Source organism: Alexandromys fortis, unplaced genomic scaffold (assembly GCF_014885135.2).
Source record: "Alexandromys fortis isolate MF-2015 unplaced genomic scaffold, M_Fortis_MF-2015_v1.1 scaffold_21, whole genome shotgun sequence".
Classification (NCBI taxonomy): domain Eukaryota; kingdom Metazoa; phylum Chordata; class Mammalia; order Rodentia; family Cricetidae; genus Alexandromys; species Alexandromys fortis.
Genome location: NW_026067905.1, coordinates 13,706,854 through 13,732,729, shown reverse-complemented (window position 1 = coordinate 13,732,729; position 25,876 = coordinate 13,706,854). Strand labels below are relative to the sequence as shown.

The 25,876-nt window shown below is 36.4% G+C and overlaps 1 protein-coding gene across 1 annotated transcript in view; it reads right to left on the bottom strand.

The window, feature by feature from the left end:
- Xpr1 (xenotropic and polytropic retrovirus receptor 1) overlaps positions 1–25,876 on the bottom strand; it is a 144,506-nt gene that overhangs the window by 37,710 nt on the left and 80,920 nt on the right. Inside the window, exons 5-10 of the mRNA XM_050135156.1 lie at positions 22,694–22,843; positions 22,359–22,442; positions 16,544–16,625; positions 7,587–7,777; positions 7,211–7,390; positions 1,062–1,233 (exon numbers count right to left, since the gene is read on the bottom strand). Coding sequence (XP_049991113.1) covers positions 1,062–1,233; positions 7,211–7,390; positions 7,587–7,777; positions 16,544–16,625; positions 22,359–22,442; positions 22,694–22,843 — 859 coding nt within the window. The remainder of the gene's footprint in view (positions 1–1,061; positions 1,234–7,210; positions 7,391–7,586; positions 7,778–16,543; positions 16,626–22,358; positions 22,443–22,693; positions 22,844–25,876) is intronic.

Below are 25,876 nucleotides of genomic sequence, written 5' to 3'. Positions count from 1 at the left end.
CTCTCCTATGTAACTACTTACTGTTTGCTCAAGCTTTTCAGTGGTGGATAAGCCAATGAGAAAAGGTAAAAATTACAGAGGAACTACTGGAAAAATCTGTCCTCTAGACTTCTTAATATCCTAGAATTAATATTTTTTCAAGTGCAATAATAAAACTATAGGAAAAAGAGTCTATGAATCAAAAGAAGAAAAAAACTGTTTTGTTCTGTGATGTTAAACATATGGAAAACCAACAAAAGTCACAGGTACCTAGACAGTTTTATAAATGCCAAGTACTAGAAAATATGTACACAGAGCACATGTTCTATGGACTCCCTTTTAATCAAGAACAAGGTATAGGGTTCATTATTAATTTTTTACTGCTGCTTTGTTGTGCTTTTACTTCTGAGACAGGGCTTCATCATTATGCAGCCTAGGCTGAACAGGGACTTACTATCCTACGGCTTTGGCCTCCTCAGTGCGGGGATAGCAAGTGCATGGTAGGCTGTCACACCCAATTTTTTATTCTCTTTTGTGAGTAGATGCTCTATGTATGACCTGTCTACATTAGATCTTTGTGATGAATGCAAACTTCCTAACTATACAAACGTGGCATTACCTTAAGTGTGGGTAAAGAGCCAGAAGAAAAATAAAGGTTTCAAATAAGATTTGTAAAGCAATCTACCACAACATTTCCCAAGGCATTTGACCTGATTCTAAGCAATCAGTACTTTGATCACAGTACCTACAATGCTATCCCAAGCATTTTTGTGAGGACTAATTGCTGGCACTCTAGCATTTGTGATACAGTTACCAACACACAGTAACATTGAGAAATAACTGCAGAGTTCTTCAGTATAAGTTGTAAATTTCTTGGCAAGTGGATGGCTAAAATAACACAATTTAAAATCCAAATTATTTCAGTTCAGGAGATTGCTAACAGAATGCCAAGTACATTTAATTAAATTTGTAATGTTATTGGATGAGTTTTCACCATGACCTTAACTGTCACAGTTATCATTCCCAATATTTCTTGGTTTATGTTGGCAATTCAGCAGTGTGAATACAAAATTATAGCCTACCTTGTAGATCATTTGGCAACAGGCCCTTACTCTCATCCCATTTGAGCTCAAAACTGTAGAAGCAGATCATATATTCCAGGTCCATGAGTATCACTGACAGGCTGTTCAGCTGATCGGCCAGCCAGAAATCAGCAAAGCCTACCTTATGGAAGGGAGCTGTAAATACTCGAAACTGAGAAAAAGAAAGGAGAGAGAGAGAGAGAGAGAGAGAGAGAGAGAGAGAGAGAGAGAGAGAGAGAGAGAGAACAGAAACAGGAAACCGTACATTAAATTTCTGCAGTTGATGTCTGACCATTCAGAGTCACTGCTGATGAAGCACAGACACACACACAAAGCCCATGCAGCAAAGGCTGGGGTAAGCAGCAGTGCAGGGATTGCACTGAAAGCACGACTGCAAAAACAACAGTGTGCCTGTGTGAGTGTGTGGGGCTGCTGGTAGGAACTGCAGGTAAAAAAGCAGAGATCAGGAGAAGAATAAACAAGGCAGAGTGGGTAATTCCTGTAAGACCAGCACTTAGAAGGCTAAGGCAGGATTTCCACAAATTCATGGCCAGCCTGAGCTACAGAGTAAAATCCTGACAAGAAAAAAAAAAGTGCTCGAAATATAGAGAGGAAATCTAATATTTAGGTTACAAAGCAAATTTGCTGGACAGGGAAGCACTTTGCTAACTAAATACAAAGCTCTTCTTTGCCTGTAAAATACAGGTAGGGAAGGGTAGTTATATCAGCTGAGGCATGTCATATTCTCTAACCTAAATGACATTGTTACAGCATGGGGTTTCAAACACAGGGTCTTGTGCATAAGTCAAGCGCTCTATCACTGAACTGCAACCCCAGCCTATGTAATATTTATTCCACTAACGTAATGGTAATGGCTTGTTAACCCTGAATTTCACCACAAAATCACCTCTCTTACCACCTTCCTGAAAAATGGTCAATCTATTAAGCAAATATATTGAACACTAACTAAAAAACTATATTTTCTTAGGGCTTATAGACTGCTACAGCTCAATCTTTATAATAACTCCTCTTAAGGGGAGTAGGTTGAGACAGGCCTCACTATGTAGCCCAGGTTGGCCTCTAACTTGAAATCCTTCCATCTTTACACAATAAGTGCTAGGATCATAGGTGTGTTCCACCATGCCCAGCTCGATTCCAAAGTTAGGTACTATTGCTATTCCATTAAACATAAACTCATCTTGACTTGCTCTATATCAACCTATTATAACTGCAGAGAGAAATACCGGCACTACAGAGAAGAGAAGACTCAGACACTAATGCCATCCCCAGGAATAAAAAGTTGTGGAGAGTGCCTGGATGACCCCATGCAAAGGAGTATGGACGCAGATAGCTTTTATATTTATCCTGTCAGATTCCCTTGATTTTATTATAAAGAAGAGTAAGATAATAATGATGTACTACTCTGTCAAGTAGCAATTCTGAAAATGAATATAAATTTCTAGCTCTCTGGATATATTCATTTAGTAGACAAATTCAACCCATTAGCATTTCTCTTCAGAGAGACACAGGACTAAATGGTATGACTCAATCCTGAGAGTCATCTAACAGATACTGTAACTGGAACTAGACCACAAAATAATAATACAGGCTTTGTGATATTACTGTCTGGAGCTGGTATCTTTGGGTTCCATGACTTATTCTCTTGAGAGCTCCCTTATATTTTGTTGAGTCCAAAAATCCAGGTTACAAGTTATGCTATTGCACCATAAGCTCCAGAGAGAGGACACTTCCTTACAGGGAAGAGGCAGAATGAGGTCTTAGCAGTCCATGTATGTAGACGCTGCTTTGAGCTACTGTAATATTTTGAGATAATCTAGGATGTGAATAGACTTGAATAATTCAAAGAAACAAATGCAAGAGGATAATTTCCAATATAACCTCAAAGGATCAGAAAGTCATACATGTGACCACACCCAAAGTAGGCCGGTATCTTAAAGGCTATTGGCTGAAGGAGTTGCCACAGTTCTCTAGTAGTTGACTTTTGCAAAATTGGCAGACTAGGGGAAATTGTTTCCTTCTGACATGAGACAAACCTCCATTACTATTTTAATCACCAGCCTCATCCTCAAAATCTGGATAGTCCAGAATGTTTCTATAAGAGAAGCAGATAAATGCAATGCAACAAGAAATAAAGGATAAAGGTACGAAACTACAAGAGAAAAGCATTGATGTAAAAATTTTAACAAAGACTTAAGTCTTTACTGTATGTCAAGTATGTAGACGTGTAGATATAAAAAGTGATCCCAAAAGCTTAGAAGACCCACAGTCTAGTTGGGCAAATAAATGCACAGAGATACAATATAGCACCCCGTGGCAAATGTATCATAGAGACACATTAAAAAGGACACCCTAGAAAACAAGGGAACAAGCACTTCTGTCACAGGCAAGTCAAGAGGACGGACAGGTCATACTTAACTGACATTTATACACAGTCAACCTCATTCCAGATTTATCTGAATCCTCTTCTTGAATGAGTACCATGTAACTCTTCTTTTTCTCTACTTAGCCAAAGCCTTCCAAATACTCTACCTCTACTCTGACTTTGATTAAAATGATAGATTCCCAGAGTAATAGCATTATGAAATTGAGAATTAATTCTGAATGTTTAGACAAATGCACAAAAAATATCACTGGTGGGTTATTGGTAAGTTACTAGCCTAGGGCTCAGCATTTTAGTTCCTAGAATATTTGCAAATACTTTATGAGTTATCTTGGGCATGGGACCTAAGTCTATATGTAGAATCTATGATAGCTGAAGGTAAATATATACTATATGAGCTTGCAGTTCTACTTCAAAAATTATTTTATGCATATGGATGTTTTGACTGCATGTATGTCTGTGCACCATGCGTGTGCTTGATGCTCTTGGAGGGCAGAAGATGAAATCAGATCCCTTAGAACTGGAGTGACAGGCAGTTGTGAGCTGTCATATAAATGCTGGTACTAAAAAATGGGTCCTCTGAAAGGGCAACCTGTGCTTTTAACCACTGAGTCATCTCCTCGACCCCCAAGTTCATGTGAGTGTACACATGATTTTACTATAGAACTAAAGAAAATATTGGTTAGAAACTGATCTCTAAATAATATAATTAAGGACTCTTATTTTAAAACTTTTTTTTTTTTTTTTTTTTTTGGAGACAGGGTCTCTCTGTGTAGCTCTGGCTGTCCTAGAACTCACTCTGTAGTCCATGTTGGCCTTGAACTCACAGAGAGCCACCTGCCTCTGCTTCCTGAGTGCTGTGATTAAAGGCATGCATGCCACTGCCCAATTCTATTTTAAATCTTGAGCTAGCTTACTGGAAGAATAAGGTAATGTTACTATTGGAAATCTGGGGCTTTGTTTATATTTTCTAATTGAAATTCTAGTTGGGGCAAATACAGATGTAGGAAAGAGACTAATGGATATAAATAGACTGTACTAGACTAGACATATTAATATTGCGGTAAGTTTGTATCTTAAAGTTCTTAAGCTTTTTTTTAAGGGACGGTAGCATTTGCCAATTTCAAAGATTCCCATATAACTATGAATATAATACATATTCCCATATAACTATGAACATAAAAGTACTTTATTATTATGATCACATGACATGTGTTTTCCACACTAAAAATTGGAGGTTAAAAAAAAAAGAGAGAGAAATAAGCATTTTATTTTGGATAAATCTTTAAAAAACAATTTCAAAGAAATATAGCAAAATGAAAACATTCTATTAATTTTCTGTCAGACATTATAGGGACTAATCGGATCAGTGAAGTTTGAATAAAATAAATATGTCAACTGAATTTAAATGACCTATACACAGTAATATTATTTGTTTTGGTAACAATAAGACAAAAGCAACAAATCAGTGTTTCTTTCTACATTTCATTGCTTCTAAGAGTGCTCCTTACTAGTCTATGATTCCTTTTTATACATCATTGCTAGCCTATTCAATCAACCAATCTGCATTATTAACACACACTGCAGACACATACATAAACATCTACTCAACAGGGATCATTCTACTAATCAGAGTAAGTAGCCATGCATGAAATTGTGGCTTTCTACTTAAGTAAAGGATGCACTGGGGAATTGTGCACTTAGCACACAACATACACAACTACATCATCCTGTTATTGCACTGAGATTATTATAATAAGCTTCCTGAATCTTCCAAAAAAACCTCATTTAGAAATAATTTTATAGATAAACTGAAGAGGTGACTCAGTGGCTAACAGTACTTGCTGCTCTTTTGAAGGACTTGGGTTCAGTTTCCAGCACCCATATGGCAGCTCATAACCATCTATATGTTCCAAGGATCCAATGCCACCTTCTAGTTTCTATGAGCACAAACCACACATACACATATAAAGGCACCCACATATGAGAGATAAAAAATAAACAAATATTTAAAAAAACCAATACTTTACAGGGATTTTACATGTATAGTTAATCTAAGAAAATATTTTTTAATATATTCAAGAGATAAATGGCAGCTCTATTTCTTCTTCTCCCCCTAAAACCCAAACCACCTTCTCTAAAAGCATGCTGATGCTAGGTTCTGGTACATGTCTATCTGTAATCCCAGAATTTATGTTCCAGAGGCAGGAAGGTTGCAAATTCAAGACCAGCCTGGTCTACAAATTAAATTTCAGGTTAGCCTCAGCTAGCAAACACTTTATCAACTGAGACATCCTGAGCCCTGAGTTTTTGTTGTCTTCCCCACTCCTAAGAGGGAAAAAAGGAAGAATTTTAATTTGTAATAAAAATCTTGGTAGAAGGTAAAATTCTCATAATAATATTCAACTTTGGAAAAGCCATGAAAATTTGGCCATATTATTTTCTTTGTTGCTATAAGCATTCACTTTCATTTAAAACAAAACAAATAGGGGAAGAAAGCTGTGTTTTAGGTTTTTAGGTTTTAGGCAGTGTGCGTGCGTGCGTGTAAGTTCAGACAGGGTCTAACTCTAAAATTCACTATGTAGACCAAGCTGGCCTTGAAGTCATGGCAATCTTCCTGCCTCAGCCTCCAGAATGCAGGGTTTACATGAATGAGCCACCAAGTGTAGTATGTTTCAGTTTTAAAATTTTAAACAAGTTTGCTAATCCCCTATGGAAAAACAAAAAACAAAAGAAATAAAAATTATATTTTTCAGAGAGGTATGGTGAACAAGGTGAGGAAAGAATTACAGTGATTCATTTTAACCACTATTCTTCCTTCTATTATCACCTGTAATCCATCACCTAAGAAATATATACATGAAAACTTTCTTAATTGACTTCAAAAATAAAGCCAGCTTCATTTAAGAGTGTATCAGTCCTCTTAGAACTACCTTTACACTATCACAAAATGACACAGCTATAATTTTCCAGGACATTCTCTATTCCACTGTTAAAAGATTTTGAGATCATTAAGAATTGGGCAAAGGCCAAGCACTGTGGCACACTTGCTATAACCCTGACTTGGGGCTAAGGCAGGAAAACCATGACACTGAAGTCAGCTTGGGCTATAAAAGTAGACTCTACCTCAAAAAAGTGAATGCAAAATCATATAAAGAAAGAAGTTACTAAAACAAAAAATACAAGTTGGCTTCAAATTCAGCTTGGTGGAGAACCAATTGCTCCTAAAATAAAGGGCTTGGCTAACTAGTCACATCAACTGGACAATTAGGAACAACTTTAACAGGACAGGTTCAGGTTATGTTATGTAGTTGAGAATGACTGTGGACTTCTAATACTTCTGCCTTTATCTCCTAAGTACAGGGATTACATGAAGCCACTATGCCTGGCTTTCATTTTTTTAGAAAGAAGCCAAAAGTTCTAAGTTCTACACACTATCACACTGGTTAAATAACCTGTATAACAAAATAATAAATAATCATAATTTGCAAAATCAATTCACTATCTGGTCACTTGGAGGAAAAAAATACAAAGCACTTTTCCAGAGCTGCATGCTGTAGCTGTAAACTTTCAAGGTTATCCAGTATCTGTCAAAAATATTTTTGCTCCTAAAGCTGGGCACCACTCATGTGGCACAATGTGAACCACACATATGGGCTGTACAATTCAGCAGCCATGAGTGACCTTTGAGGGAGCCAATGACTAACAACACTACTCTAAAAATGTTGCACAAGCTTTCTAGACTTACCAGAAGTTTAAGCAGCCAAAATCTGGATTTATAGTAGAAAGTTTTGGTGGGGTTGATAAGAAAGAAGACCATAAATCCATAAAGGGCAAGTGGGTACACATATATAGGGATGATACTAATTGGAGCGAAAAAGCATGCCAGAAGGCTCAGGCACCATAATATCCCCAGGAATCCAGCAATCTATAAAGCACAGGGAACACAAAAAGAAAGAAAGTTACTTCTTATCATTATACAGAAAAACCTTTAATAAACAAAAGTAAGAAAAACAATAAAGAATCCAACAATCTTCAAGTGGAAGATGGACTTGAGTACTCATCAAGACTGCAAACTACATTCAGTCACTGCAAACTACATTCATGAGACTCTGCTTTATTACCTCAAAGAGATGCTGATGAGACAAATTGTTTCTTGGATTAAGTTCAAAGATGAGGACATGATTTACTCCAGCCTGTCTCCAACCGTACGTGTTGATGCCCAGTAGAAAGAGGAATTCAATCAGAAGAAAGCCACCCCGATAGATTCTTATCAAGGGCCATACAGTTCTATCTGTTTCAAGTTTAAATACGGCTGGAAAAAAAATGTATTAGTTAGTTGTAAAATCTACAATGTTCCCTTTATTATCTTTTTTCTTCATTCTTTCAGACACAACCCTAGCAGGAAGTTTTCATAAAGAAAATCTGTATCTAGATTATTTTAAGAATCCAATAAACTTGCCTTTAGATTCTTTCCTCTTCTGTCTCAGAGACTCTGCAGAATGCCATTAGAATAATTTTCTCCAAACTTGGTTTTTAATATGTTATTCCATTGTCCTATAAGTGTTTTATCTTGTTTTGATTTTAAGCTTTAGTACTACAGGGCTAAATGGCTTTGAAATGGTAAGACCAGTTTTTTGTTTGTTTGTTTGTTCGTTTTGAGACATATAGTCTTGGCTATCTATACTGGAGTATGCTATGTAGACCAGGCTGGTCTTGAACTCTTGCTTCTACGTCCTCTGTGCTGGCATTAAAGGCATACAACATCAAGCCAGCCAGGTCTAAGACTAGTTTTGTCTTCTGGGGTTTTTCCTACGATACCTCCCTCTTCAACATTGCTTTCTCTAACATTAAACTGGATATAGTAACTTCTACCTCACAGAGTTATTAAAGAATGAAAAGATACAAAGCCCTAGAAGACAATGTGAGAATTTAAATGTCATATAAATAGACAATAGTTGACACATATTGAGTGTTTAATATAGTGTTTAGGCTTATTTCTGGTGCTATTACATGTAACAATTAGTTTAATTCATTATAATTGTTCTCTAAGTTAAAAATTACTATGTCCATGTTGTCTGAGGAAACTGGAACACAGACAGGTTAAGTAATTTGCTCAGGTTTACTGAGCTAGTATAGAACAGAGTTAAATGTAGCCTTTGACTGACCTAGCCTCGACTACCTGCCTCTGTGGGGATTAATAGCATCACCACCATACCTGGTCGCAACTTACATCATTTTGTGCAAAGCCCATGTTCTCAATTACTATATTGCTCATAAAAACATTCAGTACCCTCATTATTTTACAGCTTTCCTAGAATTATATTGTTAAAACACCTTAGGTCTGCAAACTTAAGCTCTTAAAAAAAAAAATCTAGTTTCCAACTTACTTTTTCCAAATTCCTCCTACAGTACTCCCCAATGGCCAACCCCAATAAATTTCATCTTTTAAAAAAGTTATTTTTCCCATAATCTATAGTGTTCTTTTATTACATCTCTACAAATTTATATACTTACTTAATTTAAATAATGATTTATTATTTATCTTTATAGTCTCTACAGTATAAAAACATTTAATAACTTAAAAATAATGGGAGAAAAAGTGTTTGTTTTGGAATCAAATATTATATAAACTGCATATCAAATCCTAGTAGAATAAATTATTTAACTTAAGCGTTTCTAGTCCTCAGTTTCCTCTTGGTCAATGAAAATATTGTCTGTTCTCAGACTGGACTTGATCTCCAGTACTGCATAAAACTGGAATTATACATGCCTGTTATCCCAGGCCTTGAGAGGTGGAGGAAGAGGGATCAGAAGTACATAGAACTTAGCAGCCTGGACTACATGAGACCTATTTAAAAAACAAACCAAAAAACAAAAACAAACAACATACTTTCACGTGCTTGTGACAGTTAAATGTGAAGAACACATCAAATGCCTAATGTTTGACTCTATCAGTATTCATTATATTAGTTACATTAGTTTCTATTAGTTGCTAAATAAAACATTTATACAACAAGTACTTATTAGATGTTTTTTATACCCAACATCATCCTAAGAACTGGGGTTTCAAGTGAATAATAAACAAGATACCAATTTCCATTTAACTTCTATCTAACAGTATATGGTAAGGGAGATAAGAGTAAAATCAGCAGATAAAGACTCTCGGGAGATATACTTGCCTTAAAGAATGAAGACTGAACCCCTGGAATCTCTAGAGGACTCCAGGTAGAGAGAAAGTACAAGAAGCTTAGTGATAGAAGGCCAAGGTCACTATTATGGGAAGGAACTAGAGATAAAGTTCCCAGCGACAAGACAAGGTTTTGTAGTACTTTGTTTAGATTTAAGTTTTATTTCTGATGTATGAACTAATAGAAGGTTTTGAATGGGTTAAGACCCAAGTAATCACTTTAAAAGACTGTCCTAGTTGCTATGTGACAATGAACCACAGAGTCAAGATTAGCTGGAAACTTAGAGGAGTAGAAAAGCACATTTGTAGCTTTGCATCCTGAATCCTAAGCAAAGACCCCAGACATTACAATGACAGAAAACAAAGCATAGATTCCAAAGAAGCCACAACTGTAAGAATTAGCAGTTTGGGCAAAGCTGTAGAATACAAGGTCATGAATGCAATATCAACACACAAAATTCAGTTGTGTCTATGCATAAGCAATAAACAATCTGAAAATAAAATTACAAAACCAATTTTTAATTATAACAGTACCCAAAAGAATAAAATATTTAGTAGTAATTTTAAACAAGGAGATGAGAGGCTCATATGTTGAAAGTGACAAAATATATAGAAATTAAAGTAGACTTAAGTATATAGAAAAAATGCCATGCTTATAGATTGGAAGATTTGATATTGTTAAGATGACAAGTTAATCGATACATTTAATCAAATCCCTGTCAAAATTCCAATGGTCACTTTATTTTCAGAAAAATAGAAGTCAATCAATGTTTTAGTGCTTGATATGCATAATTTCATTAATTTTTCACAGCAAAAAAACCCACATATCAGTTTTCTACACATTGAAGAAACAGTTAAATTAAGCCTCCTATTTAAGGACACAGGGATTTAATTCCAGTAATCTGGCTCTAGAGCCTGATGCACTTAACAATGTAGCTACGTTATATAGAAACTACCATGCATCTGTTAAAACAAAACAAAATCAGTAACTCAAACAGAAGCCCATTCGAAACCTTACAAAATTATAGTCCTCATGGTACTGAATCAAGTTGCCAAATAGGTTTCCCTTTTGTTGTGATTTATTTGTTATTCTTTTTATTAAGAATTTTACACATGTAAATTGTGATCAAAACACTAAGACTACTTAGCGCTGCCTTTATGGACATGGGTGAAAGACACTACTGGAGCATGGGTAGCCTCTCTGGGAATACATCCCTGAAGAAAATACACCCAGTCCACCAGGAGCCATCAACTGCCAATGGATCCTCAGCCACAGGTGGGGTTTCATGACCTTTCCCCATTCCACGCTGGGGTTTTGAATGACCAAACCAGTTTTCCCTTTGCTAAAAATATTTAGGAGTAAGGAATATGTATAAGAGAAAAGGTTCTAAATATAAAGGATGTAAGAAGCTTCCTACATTCAAATCCCTACCTCCTTCCCTAGAGGCTACCATGTTAACAGTTTTTCTATTACCTTCCAAGAAATTCTTCACATACTGAAAAATACCAAACAACTTTCAAAACAAAGCAACTAACCAACTACAATTAGCAGCATGCCATACATGGTAATCCTAAAGCTTATTTTTTTATTTACATTCTAGAGTGGTTATTTTTCTCATAAATACACACAAAAATCTAACTTATTTTCTAATGTAGGTGTTACACACTATAGAAGATAAAACAAATCTTAAGTACACAGTATGATAAATTTCAACAACAGTGAATCAGGACCCAGAATACAAAAGCGTGCCCAAAGGCCTGGCTTTACATCTTCTTTCCAGCCATGATAAGCATTCTTTTCTAACACTAATTTTTTTTTATCTTCCTCAAAATTAAATAATATAACATGTACTTTTGGTGTCTGGCTTCTTTTGTTTACTTTACAATGGTTAATTTTATGTTATAAAAACCTCATTTCCATTTGCTTGTGAGATTCACTTATGTTTTTGCATGGGCTACATTTCAATCTTCTCACGGCTACATACTATCCCATTGGGTAAAGACATCTGCTATACTGTTGGTGAACATTTGGTCTGTTCCAGTTTGGGGGCATTAACACAGTACAGTTACTAATGTTCTTGAATGTTTCCTGGTAGATATATGCACTCATTTCTATTATTAGAGATGGATCATAGGCTAATATACAGTCAGTTTTGGTAAACAGTGCCAAGTCATTCTCCAAAGTGCCTCCCTTTCATATCCAGCTCAATCAACCATGATATGCCATTGTATATGGCAACACAACTCATTTGTACAGTTCACAATCAGTAGCTATATGAGCAGTTTCTAAGATGTTGCTGTTATAAGCAACATGACAATAAATAATTTCTTTACCTTGTAGGAGCCTAGGTTGTAAGCTAAATTTATAAAAAAACTAAAGTTAGTTAAAATCATTATCAAATTTTTACATATACTACCACATTATTTTCAAAAGATATTTCAACCATCAATAGTCTTATTAATTACAAGTGCTTAGTTTACAGCATTATATTACTGTAAATGGTAAACGAGTAAGTGAAATATGGCATACTGTGATTATTTAAAATACAGCCAAGGTTTCTAGAAGAAAATTTTAAAAACCTATACAGCAAAAATTTCATTTTTATGAAACTAAAACTCTATATGTGTGATTTTTTTCTGGCAAATTATTGAACACTGGGTCAAGTCCCCATGAGAAAGCACAGCAATTATGCACATAATTTTTATGTGAATGCTCTAAGAAAAGAATCGTGCTTGTACATGCATTACTACTGCTGCAATCCCCTCTGACTCTCAACACTGTTATCATCTGAGTACCCGGGGGGAGATAAATAAGGATAGACAGCTGGCTTTATCCCTAGTTACCCTCCCCCTCATCAGTACACAGGAAGATCAAACAAAGAAGGGTTCTGAGGTTAGAACATAATACACAATGCTAAATGTATAAACTGCATGCATTTCAAAGGTCAAACTATCACAGTAATACAGTCTATATTTATTAAAACCTCAGCTTGATATAAATTAAGAAATAAAACATACAAACAAAACCCTTTCCATTTAATTCACATGAAGAGAAAGACATTTGCTTCTTCCCTTGTCTTAAGCTAGGGAGGATAAAATCACCACATACATCTTGGAAATTAGACAAGTAAATCCACTCATAAGTGAGTAACAATATTTCCCTAAAGAGAGAGCCACGTGTGCAGTCTATACTTGGGATTGATGTGCTTCACCACATGTGCACTGCTCTCAAAGCTGGGCTTCACCCTGTTCTACTAACCGGCCCCTCTAGGAACTCCCTCCCTCCTCCTCCACCTGACCAACCAAGTTACTCTCTTTCCTTCTCTGGTAATGCTTTTAATCCCACTAACTTAAATGTCACTTCTTTCACAGTGTCTTCCCCAATAGTCTAATTAAGAAAATACTCAGTTGTCTCACTGTACTGTTCAGAAGTTTATCACCTTTCACACTTTTGAGGCAGGGTTACAGGTAGCTCGGGATGTTGAACACTGACAACCTGGTTCTCCCAGTCCCACTGCTAAATGCTGGCTACAAGTATGCTACACGCCTATCTAAGAGATTGATTTCATCTGGTTTTGCAGTACTGGGGCTCTAACCCAGGAGTTCATTTATGATAGGCAAGCTTGCTGCTACTGAGCTACACAACTCAATCCCTCTGCCCCCCACAACTTTTTATATCTTAAGACTCGTGGGGATCAGGAATAGTTGGGAGATACATAAAAGTGACTTGTGGATGGGCTGGGGAGATGGCTTGGTGAGTAGAGTGCCTATGTGGCCAGTGTGAGGGTCTGACTTTGGATCCTAGCAACCCACATAAAAAGCATGATTTTATAACATTAATCTATAATCCCAATGCTCCAGCAACAAGATGACAGGAGAATCTTGTGGGCCAGCCAGTCTGGCATACCAGAGGTAAAGCAATTCTTCCTCAAAACAAGATGGAATGATAGTGGATGTTGTCTTCTGACTTCCCACACGTGTAGTGGTATGTGACTGTGCTTGAATCCACATTCATGCAACACACACAAACCCCAGATGTCAAAGCTACTTGTGGATGAACAAATAAATTCTCAAGTAATCCTGTAAGGTATTGAGTTTATTTAATAGATGAGAAAACCGTTTTAGAAAAAGCTAAGGGTTGTCCACACAACCATAACCACTAACAATGAATGGGGGACTGAAACTGAAACTCAGGCAGGACTTCCGTTCTCTTCATGGCAGCTAGTTTGATATTCTAGGTTGGGGTTTGTACTGCAGAATTTCCATATATTTTATATAAGTAGACTATAATTACCCTATATAAACAAGCAGGTAACAAATTGATCATAAATCTCATCAATGTCACATTGTAAGCTATGAATGCATAATACTTAGCAACTGGTGGAAAGGAGAACTCTTGGTGTTGTGTGAGCCTAGCCTTTAATGGCAGAATCATCTCTCTAGCCAAAGAACTCTAATAATACAATGAAAACATACTGTCAATAGGCAAAGTTCATGTAAAAGCCTTTACAATTTGGGTTATAACCTTATAATGCAACAGGCAGTGCTGAAGAGAATGCAAGCAAGGCATAGTGAGTTCTGCACATCATTTAATTTCAACTCTTTATCTCTTCCATCCATTCAAATTTTCTCAAAATTTTTTGGAATTCTTCTTATGCTCCACGTAGTGTTTCAGTACTAGAGATGAAAGCCCAGGCATTGGGAAGTTTGTTATCAAGTCCAAACATTGTTTACATGTTAGTGGGAAAGCAGAGACATAAATATATGATACCTGTCAGACAAACATTCTGAAGAAAATTAATGTAGGCTAAAGGAGCAGAAAGATACAGAATAAACCGTTTTAGTGTAGGGTGACCACGGAAGGTATCACCGAAGAGACAGCATTTGAATAGATGTTTAACTGAAGGGAAAGGAAATGCAAACAGACACCCTTGATGGGAAAGAATCCCTTAGACAACAGATGTGTTTAAAGAATAGTAAATGAAAATGAGCACAGGAAGAAAGAAAGGATAGGAAGTAAGAAATGATAACTGCAATATTCTCGAAGGTCTTATGTACTATGGTAAGGAATCTGAATGTAAGAGAATTCATAAATAGATTTTACATGGGGACATGGGCTGAGGAAAGAGGGGGTGAGGAAAGGAGAAACCACCCTCAACAAACTTGTGGTCAGAAGAGGGCAACACTGGATGCAAACAAAGAGACAAGCCCAGAAGACTATTGTACATTAACAGGAAATGGCTCTTGAGACAAGGACAGTACTAATGGGTGTAGTGAAAGTGATCAAATTCAAACATAGTATGAAGACAAAGCAATAGGATTTCTTATATGAATTAGTGATTAAACATGAGGGATGTTGTTTGGGCCTTAAATGTTGGCCAAAGCTCACATATCTTGGTAATGTGTCCTGTGTGTGGGTTCCCAGCTCCTGCTGTTACTGGGAGGGAGAAACTTGAAGAGGTCAGGTCCCGCTGGAGGAAGAAAGTCACTGGGAAGGACCCTTGAAGCCTGTACTAGAACATCCTCCCTCTCCAGTGTACACTTTCTGGCTTCCATTCAGTGAGAAATTTTGCACTCCAATGCAGTCTCCACCATAATATTCTGCCTTGCCACAGGCCTGAACTGACAGGGCCAAGTGATCAAGAACTAATATCTTTACATAAGCCAAAATAAATCTTTCTTCTTTTTAAGTTGATAATTTCAGCCAAGACAGAGTAAATAGGAACTAAAAGGTCTCGGCTCTATTTGGGGGACTTAAAAAAATCAAGGGTCCTTTTGTCTACTTAAATGGGAAATGAGTATTAGATCTCCAAACAGCCATTAGATCTTTTTTTCAGAGGAGAGAGGATATATACTTGTGAGCCATTAGCATATAGATAGTATTTGTAGCCATAGGCTTGAATAATTTGCCTAGATAGGAAATGAACATAGATAGCAGATATGTGAGAATTGAATATATTGGGACTACCTAACATTTCAGTGCCACAAAGAATAGCATGGTTTGGGAAAGAAATAATGGGGAAAATAACAGGTGTGGCATTTGAAGCTTTTCAAGCAGGGATAATGTGAAATGCTACTGAAGGGCTCTATAAATTCTTGGGTGAGCTTAGGAAGCCTATCTACACATTATGTAGCTGAGGAAATCCTGGAATTCCTGATCTTTGTGCTTCTCCTTCCCAAATGCTGGGATTATCAGTATGTGTTACTATACTTAGTTTTATGTAGTGCTGGGGACTGAACACAGGACTTCATCCATGCTAAACATACATTCTATTCCTTACTTTGAAATTTCACTGAATTGAAAACTACAAAGCCAAGCACGCAGAACAGTTATAAGCAGCTTTGGAAAAACATGAGGGGGCGGGGTCTCTATAAGAAGTAAATAAGGTTTATTGGATGAACTTTGTAACATATTTATCTTCATCTATGACCAAGGAAACAAGTTCTTAAATTAATTACACTTTTTACTTAGTATGTGTTTGTGTGTGTGTGTGTGTGTGTGTGTGTGTGTGTGTGTGTGTGTGTGTACCATGTCATACATGAGGAGGTCAGGGACAGTTTGTGGGAGTCGACTTTCTTCTTCCATCATGTGAAACCTGGGATCAAACTCATGTAGTCAGATTTGGCAGCAAGCATCTTTACCCACTAAACCATATCACTGGCCTAAGCTTAAATTCTCGACAATTGAACTCTAAAAATCCTGAAGACTAGAAAATGATAGTAAATAAGAGGTCAATGTTTTAAAAAATTATATCCCAAAGGCTACAAACAGCTTTCTAAAACCTTGCACTTCTTTCAGTAGAATTGGTAGATATATGCTTGATTCTTTATAAAAGGGCAGAATAGGACATAAACATAATAAGACCAAATGGTTAAAAAGTTAAGAATTACCTGCAAGCACGAGGGTAATATTTAACACAAGGAATATTCCACAAAATAGGCCAACTCTAAAAGTAGTCCATGCTGGCGCAGGCTGTGAACATAAAACAGAATTTTGAGTAAAAGATATCAAACACACATGTAATGCATGCTATAGTATAGTAACTTAGTAGTATGACCCCAAAAGTTCTACAGTGAAAGTAATTTTATTATTTTAACTTTTATAACTTCGAAGCAGAGGATCATTTACACCCCATCATTCTATAAGTAGAATAGGGACACTATTGAGTTATTTTACAGAAATCTGTATTGTAGGGCTGGGGAGATACTCATACAGTAAAGTACTTGTGTTGGTATGAGGTCAGATCCCAGCAACCACATAAAAAGCTGGGGACAGAACATGTTTGTAATCTCCATGCCAGGTGGGCAAAGACAGATGCCTGCAGCTTGCAGGCAATGAGCTGAGATAAACTGGTGAGCTCCGGGTTCAGTGAGAGACTGTCTCCAAAAACAAGCTGGAAAATGACTGAGGAACATACACACATGCACAAGCACACACATGCACGCACGCACGTGCACGCACACACACGGGGTGGTGGAAGGGAAAAGGGAAGAGAGAGACAGAGAAAAGAGAAAGAGACAGAAATAGGAGTCAAAATAAGATGGTAATTTTAGACTTCAGATGAACACACAGAAGTACGTTTTGAGTGATTTAGAATGCAATTTAGTTTTTATAAAAAATTTTTTTTAAATGTTTGTTATTTATTATGTATACAATATTCTTTCTGTGTGTATGCTTGCAGGCCAGAAGAGGGCACCAGACCTCATTACAGATGGTTGTGAGCCACCATGTGGGTTGCTGGGAATTGAACTCAGGACCTTTGGAAGAGCAGGCAATGCTCTTAACCACTGAGCCATCTCTCCAGCCCCCTAGTTTTTATAAAATTTATCTCTACATTTCTTAAGTTAGAATTACTCAATTAGAGTTTACTTTTTGGTACTATGAATGATGAAAGTCAATGGCAAAAAACAAGAATACTTACTTTTTGATAATATGTTATGCTCTTATACTGAGAAAAACTTAAGTGAGAAATTTTAAACATTTACCTATTCTTTTATTTATATATATGCATGTCTGTGTGAGTTTATGTGCATCATGTATGTGTAGGCACCCACAGAGGCCATATGACATCAGATCCACCTGAAACTGGAGTTTTGAGTTTCCTATGTAGTTTCCTGGAAGCCAAACTTGGGTCCTCAGCAAGAATACTAAGCACCCTAACCTCTGGGCCATCTCTAGCCCCTTAAATGCAACATTTTAAGCTATACTAGTTATTAAGAGATTGGGCATATTAAAACCTTCAGTGCAATGGACTTATAATTATATCTTTATTATAATTTGATTTTATTCACATTCAGAGGGACTAGTTTGGACCTATGCTGGTTCCTTCCCTGTCCAGCTGGATTTGGTGAGCTCCCATTAGCTCAGGTAAGCTGTGTCCCCATTATGGTATTGACCTCTTGGCTAATATTCTCACTCCTCCCACTCTTCAACTAGACTTTGGGAGCTCAGCCCAGAGCTCTGCTATGGGTCTCTGCCCCTGTTTCCATTAATTGCTGGATGAAGGTTTTATTGTGATACTTAAGATATTCATCAGTCTCACTACAGGACAAGGCCAGTTTGGGAACCCTCTCCTCTGTTGCTTAGGGTCTTAGCTGGGGTCATCCTTGTGGATTCCTAGGGAATTTTTCTAGTGCCACGTTTCTTGCTAGCCCCATAATGGCTCCCTCAATCAAAATATCTTTCCTTGCTCTCATCTCTGTCCTTCCTCCATCTCGAATATCCCATTTCCCTCAAGTTCTCCCCCTTACCCTTCCACCCTCACTTCTTCCCCCACACTCATGCTCCCAATTTTTATCAGGCAATCTTGTCTATTTCCCCTTTCCAGGTGGGTCTATGTATGTTTTCTTAGGGTTCACCTTGTTACTTAGCTTCTCTAGGATCATGAACCATAGGCTCGTTATCCTTTGCTTTACAGCTAGTATGAGTGAGTATATACCATGTTCATCTTTCTGGGTCTGGGTTACCTCACTCAGGAAGGGCAAAAAAATTATTTTGTATCTATAACTGACCTTAAATTACTTTCTCTAAAGCAAATAAAAAATTCCTTAGATTTTAAATATAAAAGGATGAAGGACAGATAGAAAGACTCACAGCTTTCTAAAGTAGTGAAGGGTGAGAGGTCACACCTTTAATCCCCCCATAAGCATCAAAACCCCCTTTACTTGTCACAGGAGGTATCTGTATTGTCAGTTTCTGAATGAAAGCATCTAGCAAATGGTAATTTATCTTCTCTTAAAAGCTACAGAAATTGCACAATACACTCTATTCATAAAAGAATGTACGCCATATATTTGGAATGTTAGAAATAGCTGGTAAAGTGAACATATATGGTATCTATCCTAGTCTTTAGATACCATCCCACCCTGAAGCCCTTCTCTCTCTCATCACATACCTTCCTTCCTCGCCAGATAACCGCTTCTGTGTTTTCTGCAGGATTGTCTCCTCCAAGCACACTTTTAAATGCTTTAGTTTTTTAAATTAATTTTTTCCATTTTAAATTATTGTTCTGCTATAAATAGTATAATAAACTACATACACTTAATGTACACAATTTGTTATGATGTTTTTATGGTTTTTTCTTTATCTTTTAATCAGTTTGACTGTGATGTATCTATTTTTTTAAATACTGTTTTATTGAATACACTGGCATATAATGAATTAAACACACTAAATTATTTTACTTGATAAGATATTATAAGATCTAATATATAGAGATATTTATGAAATCACAACCATAATGAAGATGATCAAGACAATATATGGAGCAAAGCATGGTGGTACATGTCTATATTCCCAGTACTTCAGGCAGAGGCACCAGGTGTTCAAGGTCATCTTAGCTATGTAGTGAGTTTGAGGTTAGTCTGGGCTATAGGAAACCTTGTCTCAAAAAAAAAAAAAAAAAAAATACCCTAACACAGTCACTACTCCTATGAGTTTCCTTATGCCCCTTTGTTGTCTTTCCTTCCTGCCCAAGCCTCCCTGCCCCACTTCCAGCTTGATTGGCAACAAATGCTATGCTTTTTGTCATTGTTTACTGGTTTACATTTTCCAAAATAGTAAGTAAATAGATCAGATAGTATATACTTAAAAAAAAAAAAAAGTACCTTCTCTCTCTCTTTTTTTTTTTAACCTATGTATGGCATGTATCAACAAAGTATTTTTCAGGCTGAGAAGATATATAGTACAGTTGTTTATCCACTTACCTACTGACAGAAGCAGGCTGTTTCCAACTTTAGGCTACTACAAATAAAGTTGCTATGAACACTTATTTAGAAGACTTCTTTGTGGACGTATACTTGCATTATTTTAGATAAGTATCTAGGAATATAATAGCCAGTCATGTGGCAGACATACATTTAACTGTTTAGGAAATTCCCCAACTATATGCTGGGATATATATATCCTATTAAAAGGTTATATAATTTACTCCACTAGCAGCATATGAGATGGGATTCTGGTCCTCCAATCACAGGCATGGTCAATCTCTGAATTTTGGTTATGGTTACTGTTAGTATTTCTCTGGTTTTAATTTGCATGTCTTGACAGGACACTGGAGTGGAACACCTTGCCATACTCCCATTCTCCACTTAGCTTTGATGACACTCAGGTCATTTTCTCCTTGCTAACTACTGGAGTTCTCTATATGTTCTTAGTAAAGTATGCCTTTTACTAGACATGTTTTATAAATATTTTCTACCAGTTTAATATTCTTCATTCTTCTTAACAAGGTCTTTTGAAGATTTGTTTTTAACTTTGATGAAGTGCTTTTGATGTCATTTCTAAAAAGTCTTTGAGTCATCCAAAGTTGCTAAAACTGTCTCCTTTATTTCCTTCTAAAATTTTGTTTTAGGTTTAACTTAGGTCCATGTTATGTCTAGAAATACCTGGTATAAAATATAAATAAAGGCTTGTGCTTTCTTTTTGTATAGAGAATCCAACTGTTGAATTGTTGAAAACATTATTCTTCCTCTACTAGCATGCTTTATGCCTATATTGAAAATTAGTTGCATATATATCATTGCATATTTTTAGATTCTATTCTGCTCCTTTGAAGTGTCTGCCTATCTTGACTCTACTGCAGCTTTTTTATACCGTGTATTAGTAATATTTTAACCTTTAATTTGTTTCAAAGATGTACTATTTTAAGTTTTTTGCATTTCCATGCATTTTAAAGCTAGCTTACCAATTTACACACACACACACACACACACACACACACACACACACACACACATGCTTGCACATCTCATACCATAACCTGACTGAGATTATTTTAGATGGATTATGCTATACTAAAATTAAAAAAATAGTTTCCTAAAAGCACTGAGCTTACTTACATAATAAACCTATCCATAATTCAATTGGCTCTCACTTAAGTGATCTGTAGTTTATTTCAGCAATATTCTGTAATTTCCAATGTAAAAATCTTCAGCTCTTTTCCAGGACTATTACTACTGAATTTCTTATTTCTGTGGCATCATTGGTAAAGTTTTGACTTTTAACTGTACTTGATGTGCAGGCATACACTTGATTCTTTGTAAACTGGTGCTGCATTCTGCAAGCTTGCTCACTCCCTGATTAGCTTAGTACTATACAAATCACTGGATTTTCTACAGAGATCATCAATTTACTAATAATAAACAAGAAAGCAAACAACAAAACCTCCAGTATTTTTATCTTTCTTTCTAACCTGAATACCTTCTATGTCTTTTTCTGATCTTATCACACTGGCTATAATCACCAGGTTTAATGACAGTCCTAAGACTGAATACACAAAATGTTCCTGGTCTTGTGAAGAAAGTGTCAGTGTTTTACTGTTATGTATGACATCAAGTCTAATTCTTTTCAAACATTCCAGTTATTAAGTTATAGAAGTTCTTTATTATTAATTTCAATACATTGTGATCACAGAAAATACTCCATGATAATTTTTTAATTTATTGAGACATGCTTTATGTGACAAAAGATATTTACATAGCATTTAATAAGCCCCTCCTCTCTTTTGCAAGGGGTATAACTGCTATTTTGGAAAAAGCTATATGGTAGCCCAGTACATCTAAACTTCTCATATCATGAACAACAACAAAAAACTTCGTCTTAGTTGATAAGGCAACTGTCAAGAAGCAAGTGTGTATAAGAGCAAATAGGAGAAGGAGTTGAGGGGGAGCATTAAGAGATAGGTGTAAGATACTGCAAATCATTATGAAATGATAGCTTGCATCTAGTTTTTCCTTCCTTCTTTCTGTTCTCTGACATGGGTCTTCTGTAACCCAGGCTGGCCTTGAAATAATGGTTATTCTGCCTTCCCCTCCTAAGTACTGGATTAAAACATTTGCTGCCATGCCTGAATCTATTTTTTTTTGTAATGAGAGAAACAATAATATCAATTACTTAAAAAATCTGGCTTAAAAATTTAAGGTAATGACAACAGTCAACAACAATACTGTGTTAATTATTAAGTATGGAAAAAAAAAGAAAGCCAGGCAGTGGTGGCACACACTTTTAATCCCAGCACTTGAGAGGCAGAGGCAGGGAGATCTCCGTGAGTTCGAGGCTAGCTTGGTCTACAAGAGCTAGTTCCAGGACAGGCTCCAAAGCTACACAGAGAAACTCTGTCTTTCTGTCTTGAAAAACAAACAAACAAACAAAAATAAAAAAAAAAAGGAAAGGAAAGGAAAGAAGCCACTAGAAGTTGATACTAACCTGAGCCGCTCCCAAAGGAGGGACACGCAATCGCTTCATAGCCTTTTGTCTGTCACCATCTTCAAGTTCATTGGTTACTACAGCCTAGAAAGATGAATTGTCAAGTTTTGATATAAATTATTCTAAATAAAAGCAATACATATAAATACACATGTGTATAATGTTCTGATAGCCTCTTGATAAATATACTGATAAAGCAAAAAGAAACAGACCTCAATAAGAGCACAGGTATTCTAAACCAGCAATTTATAAAAGAACAAAAATAGTGAATTATTTCTTTAAAATACATACAAATGATACTGAACATATATGGCAAGCAAGCAGAGGTGTTGTACCTCAGTCTCAGAAATAAGCTGGTTGATTTTCTTGCATGTATAAAATGGGGCCACCTCTACATGAGCCACTCGCCAATCTGCCCCACGAGATGTTTCCAGAATCTTGTCGTGCTTTTTAAGGATTTTTCGAAACCCTGTAAAATTCAGATTCTATAGGAAGAAAAGATAAATGCAATTATCATTCTACGATCATTAGAGAACATTAAAATAATGAAGCAGCAGACATCAACAGAGTTGACTGAGTCAATACTGAGAACCCTGGGGAATAGCAGCACCGCCTAGAAGCATTCACTGCTACCAGGATACGGCTCCTGGTAGAATCCTACTGGAAACACAACTCAGTTATTTTTCTTCCAAGTAAATTAATGAAAATCCTAAGCTCAGAACATTTTCATTTCCAACTTTCCACATATAACCATTTTAAAATAGGTTGTTTTCCTGCTTTGGCCAAAAGAGTATTTTCAGAAAATGTTTTTTGCATTTATCATGCATTGAACCCATCTGCTTTAACTCTCTGCTCTTTGAAGGGTGGTGAAGAGTGTGTTTTCACTCCTCCAGGCATGTACAACGGACACTTCTCTAGTTCTCTTGACTCTGTTTTTCCTTTCATCCTCCTCCATTTAGGGATGGAAGTAAGCAGGAGATGTCAGCAGAAAAGAACCATTGCACAGGGCAGGTGACAATGGGTAGAAGCTTGGCATTCCTTCAATTTCTATAAAATCAAAATACTGTATTTTCCTACACTCTCACCTTCATTTGTTTGCCCATCATCTGAAAGGCAGGAAAACACAGATTTGCAAGTCTAGATGAGATCTACCAACCGGAGGTCGTTTGTATTTGCTGATAAGGTTTCTTGCTCATTTGTTGGAATCTATTCCTTATACCATAATGGATGATCATGAACTCTTCTTGGGTACAGTAGACAGCTCAACTTAGAAACAGGTGTGAGTGTGTGTTCATACAAGTGTGTGGATGCAGAGGTGACCTTGAGCATAATATTCTATAGCTCTCCACCCTTTCTTACTTTCTTCAGACAGGGTCTTTCACCTGGAGCTCACCAAATTTGGCACGACTGACCCTAGATATCCTCTTGCCTTCCTCCCCAGTCCTGGGATTATAGGCCAGAGTAGTCAAAACTGGCCCTTTTACTTGAATGCTAGGAATCGGAAGTCAGGTCATCCTTGCAGCTCCACAACAGAACTTTTAGAAACACTATTGAGGCTGGAGAGATGGCTGAGCAGTTAAGAGCCTTGTTTTTGCAGAAGACCTGGAACCTAGGTTGGATTCCTAGTTTACAACTGTCTGTAACTCCAGTTCCAGGGCATCTAAAGCAGCATTTTTGTTCTTGTTTTTTTTTTTTTGTTTTGTTTTGTTTTTTTTAACAACACAAAATAAGCTGGAAATATGGATATTTTCTATTACTTTTTTAAGATTTATTTTTATTTTTTGTATATATGTCTGTGTAAATATCACACACGTACAGGTGCCCATGGAGGCCAGAAGAGGACAACAACAACCGACAGTTGTGAGCATAGTGCCAGGGCTACTGGGAAATAAACTCAGGTTCCCTAGAAGAGCAGCAAGTGCTCTTAACAATTGAATTCTTTCTCCAACTCACAAGGTTAATACTTTAAAATCTGTGGGAAAGCATTTTGTTTCTTTTAAATATTTAGTTACTAATATGAATTTCTAAAAAAAAATCAAATTATAAAGCTTTGGGGAAAATGTCAAAAAAGGGTCCTAGGTATGTAGATAATGATTCTGGCACTTAGGAGGCTAAGGTAGGAGGATGTCAAGTTTAAATCAGCCTGGGGTATATAAAAGAAACAAAGGACTTATCATTTATTTCTCTTATGTTATTACTTTTCTGCTGAATTATTTCTCAACTGGGTTCTTCTTTGAATGACAAACTACTAAATTATCAAAAAATATGAAAGCGATAGGAAAAGCATACATAGTAATAATTGAGATCATTGTAGATAGGGGATTTCTAGTACTTTGCATTTTAAAATTGCAACACTTCAGGGAAAACCTTTTTATTTATCATTTTGAGACAGAGTCTTAAAGTTTACACAAGCTGCTTTCAACTTCGTGTACATGAGGATGATCTTGAACTTTAGATTCCTTTGTCTCCATTTGCCTAGCAGCCAGAATTAGAGGCATATGCCTCCACACCCAGTTTTATGCAGATCCAACCCAGGTTTTCATGCCTGCTGGCAAGCACTCTACAAACTGAGCTGTATCACCAGTCACTACAGGTAAAACTTTTCTTGCATAACTTTTACTTTTTAGATGTTCTATCATCCTGCAAGGTGCTAATCATTCATTTTAAGTTATATTAGAGAATAAAATGCAAAGTAGTACATCAGACTCAGAGATGTAAATGTTTATTATTGAACATAACCTGTTTATTATCTTTCATAACAATTATATAAACAAACTTATAACAAATTACAAATAAATGAATACCCTAATATAAGGCTAATGGATGTTCACATTTTTCATACTGGGTGTAAAAACTATTGAGTGCTATAACAGCCTATATATTTAACCTTTACACATATCTAGCATGATCTAAGTTCTTTATTTTTGATATAGTTATACTGTATTCTGTGAATAATAAAATTGTGATGTGGGATTCCGTTCTGTATGCTATAAATATATTTTATTACCATTGGTTAATAAAAAGAAGCTGCTTCGGCCTATAGCAGGGCAGAATATAGCCTGGCTGGAGGAGATATAAAGAGAGTAGGTGGAGTCTAAGAGATGCCATGTAGCTGCAGAAGGAGAAAGATGCCAGAACAGAACCTTACCCAGTAAGCCATAGCCTTGTGGTGATACACAGATTAATAGAAATAGGCTAATTTAAAATATAAGAGTTAGTCAGTAAGAAGCCTGAGCTAATAGGCCAAATAATGTTGTAATTAATATAGTTTTTGTGTGATTATTTGGGTCAGGGCGGGCGGGAAACGAAAAGAACAGTCTTTGCTTACAAAACTGGGATTCTTTTGGTAGCAAGCTAAAATATTCAGCTCTTTTGTTTTATTATCGCAAACTTGCAAAAATGTTAGCTGTGCAGTTGCTTTTCTTTTCTTAATGTCTGCCTCAGAAAGATCCAATGCTTTTCTGAACGTTAGCTATGCATTAGGAATATAAAGACTACACAGCCAACATTTTGATAGA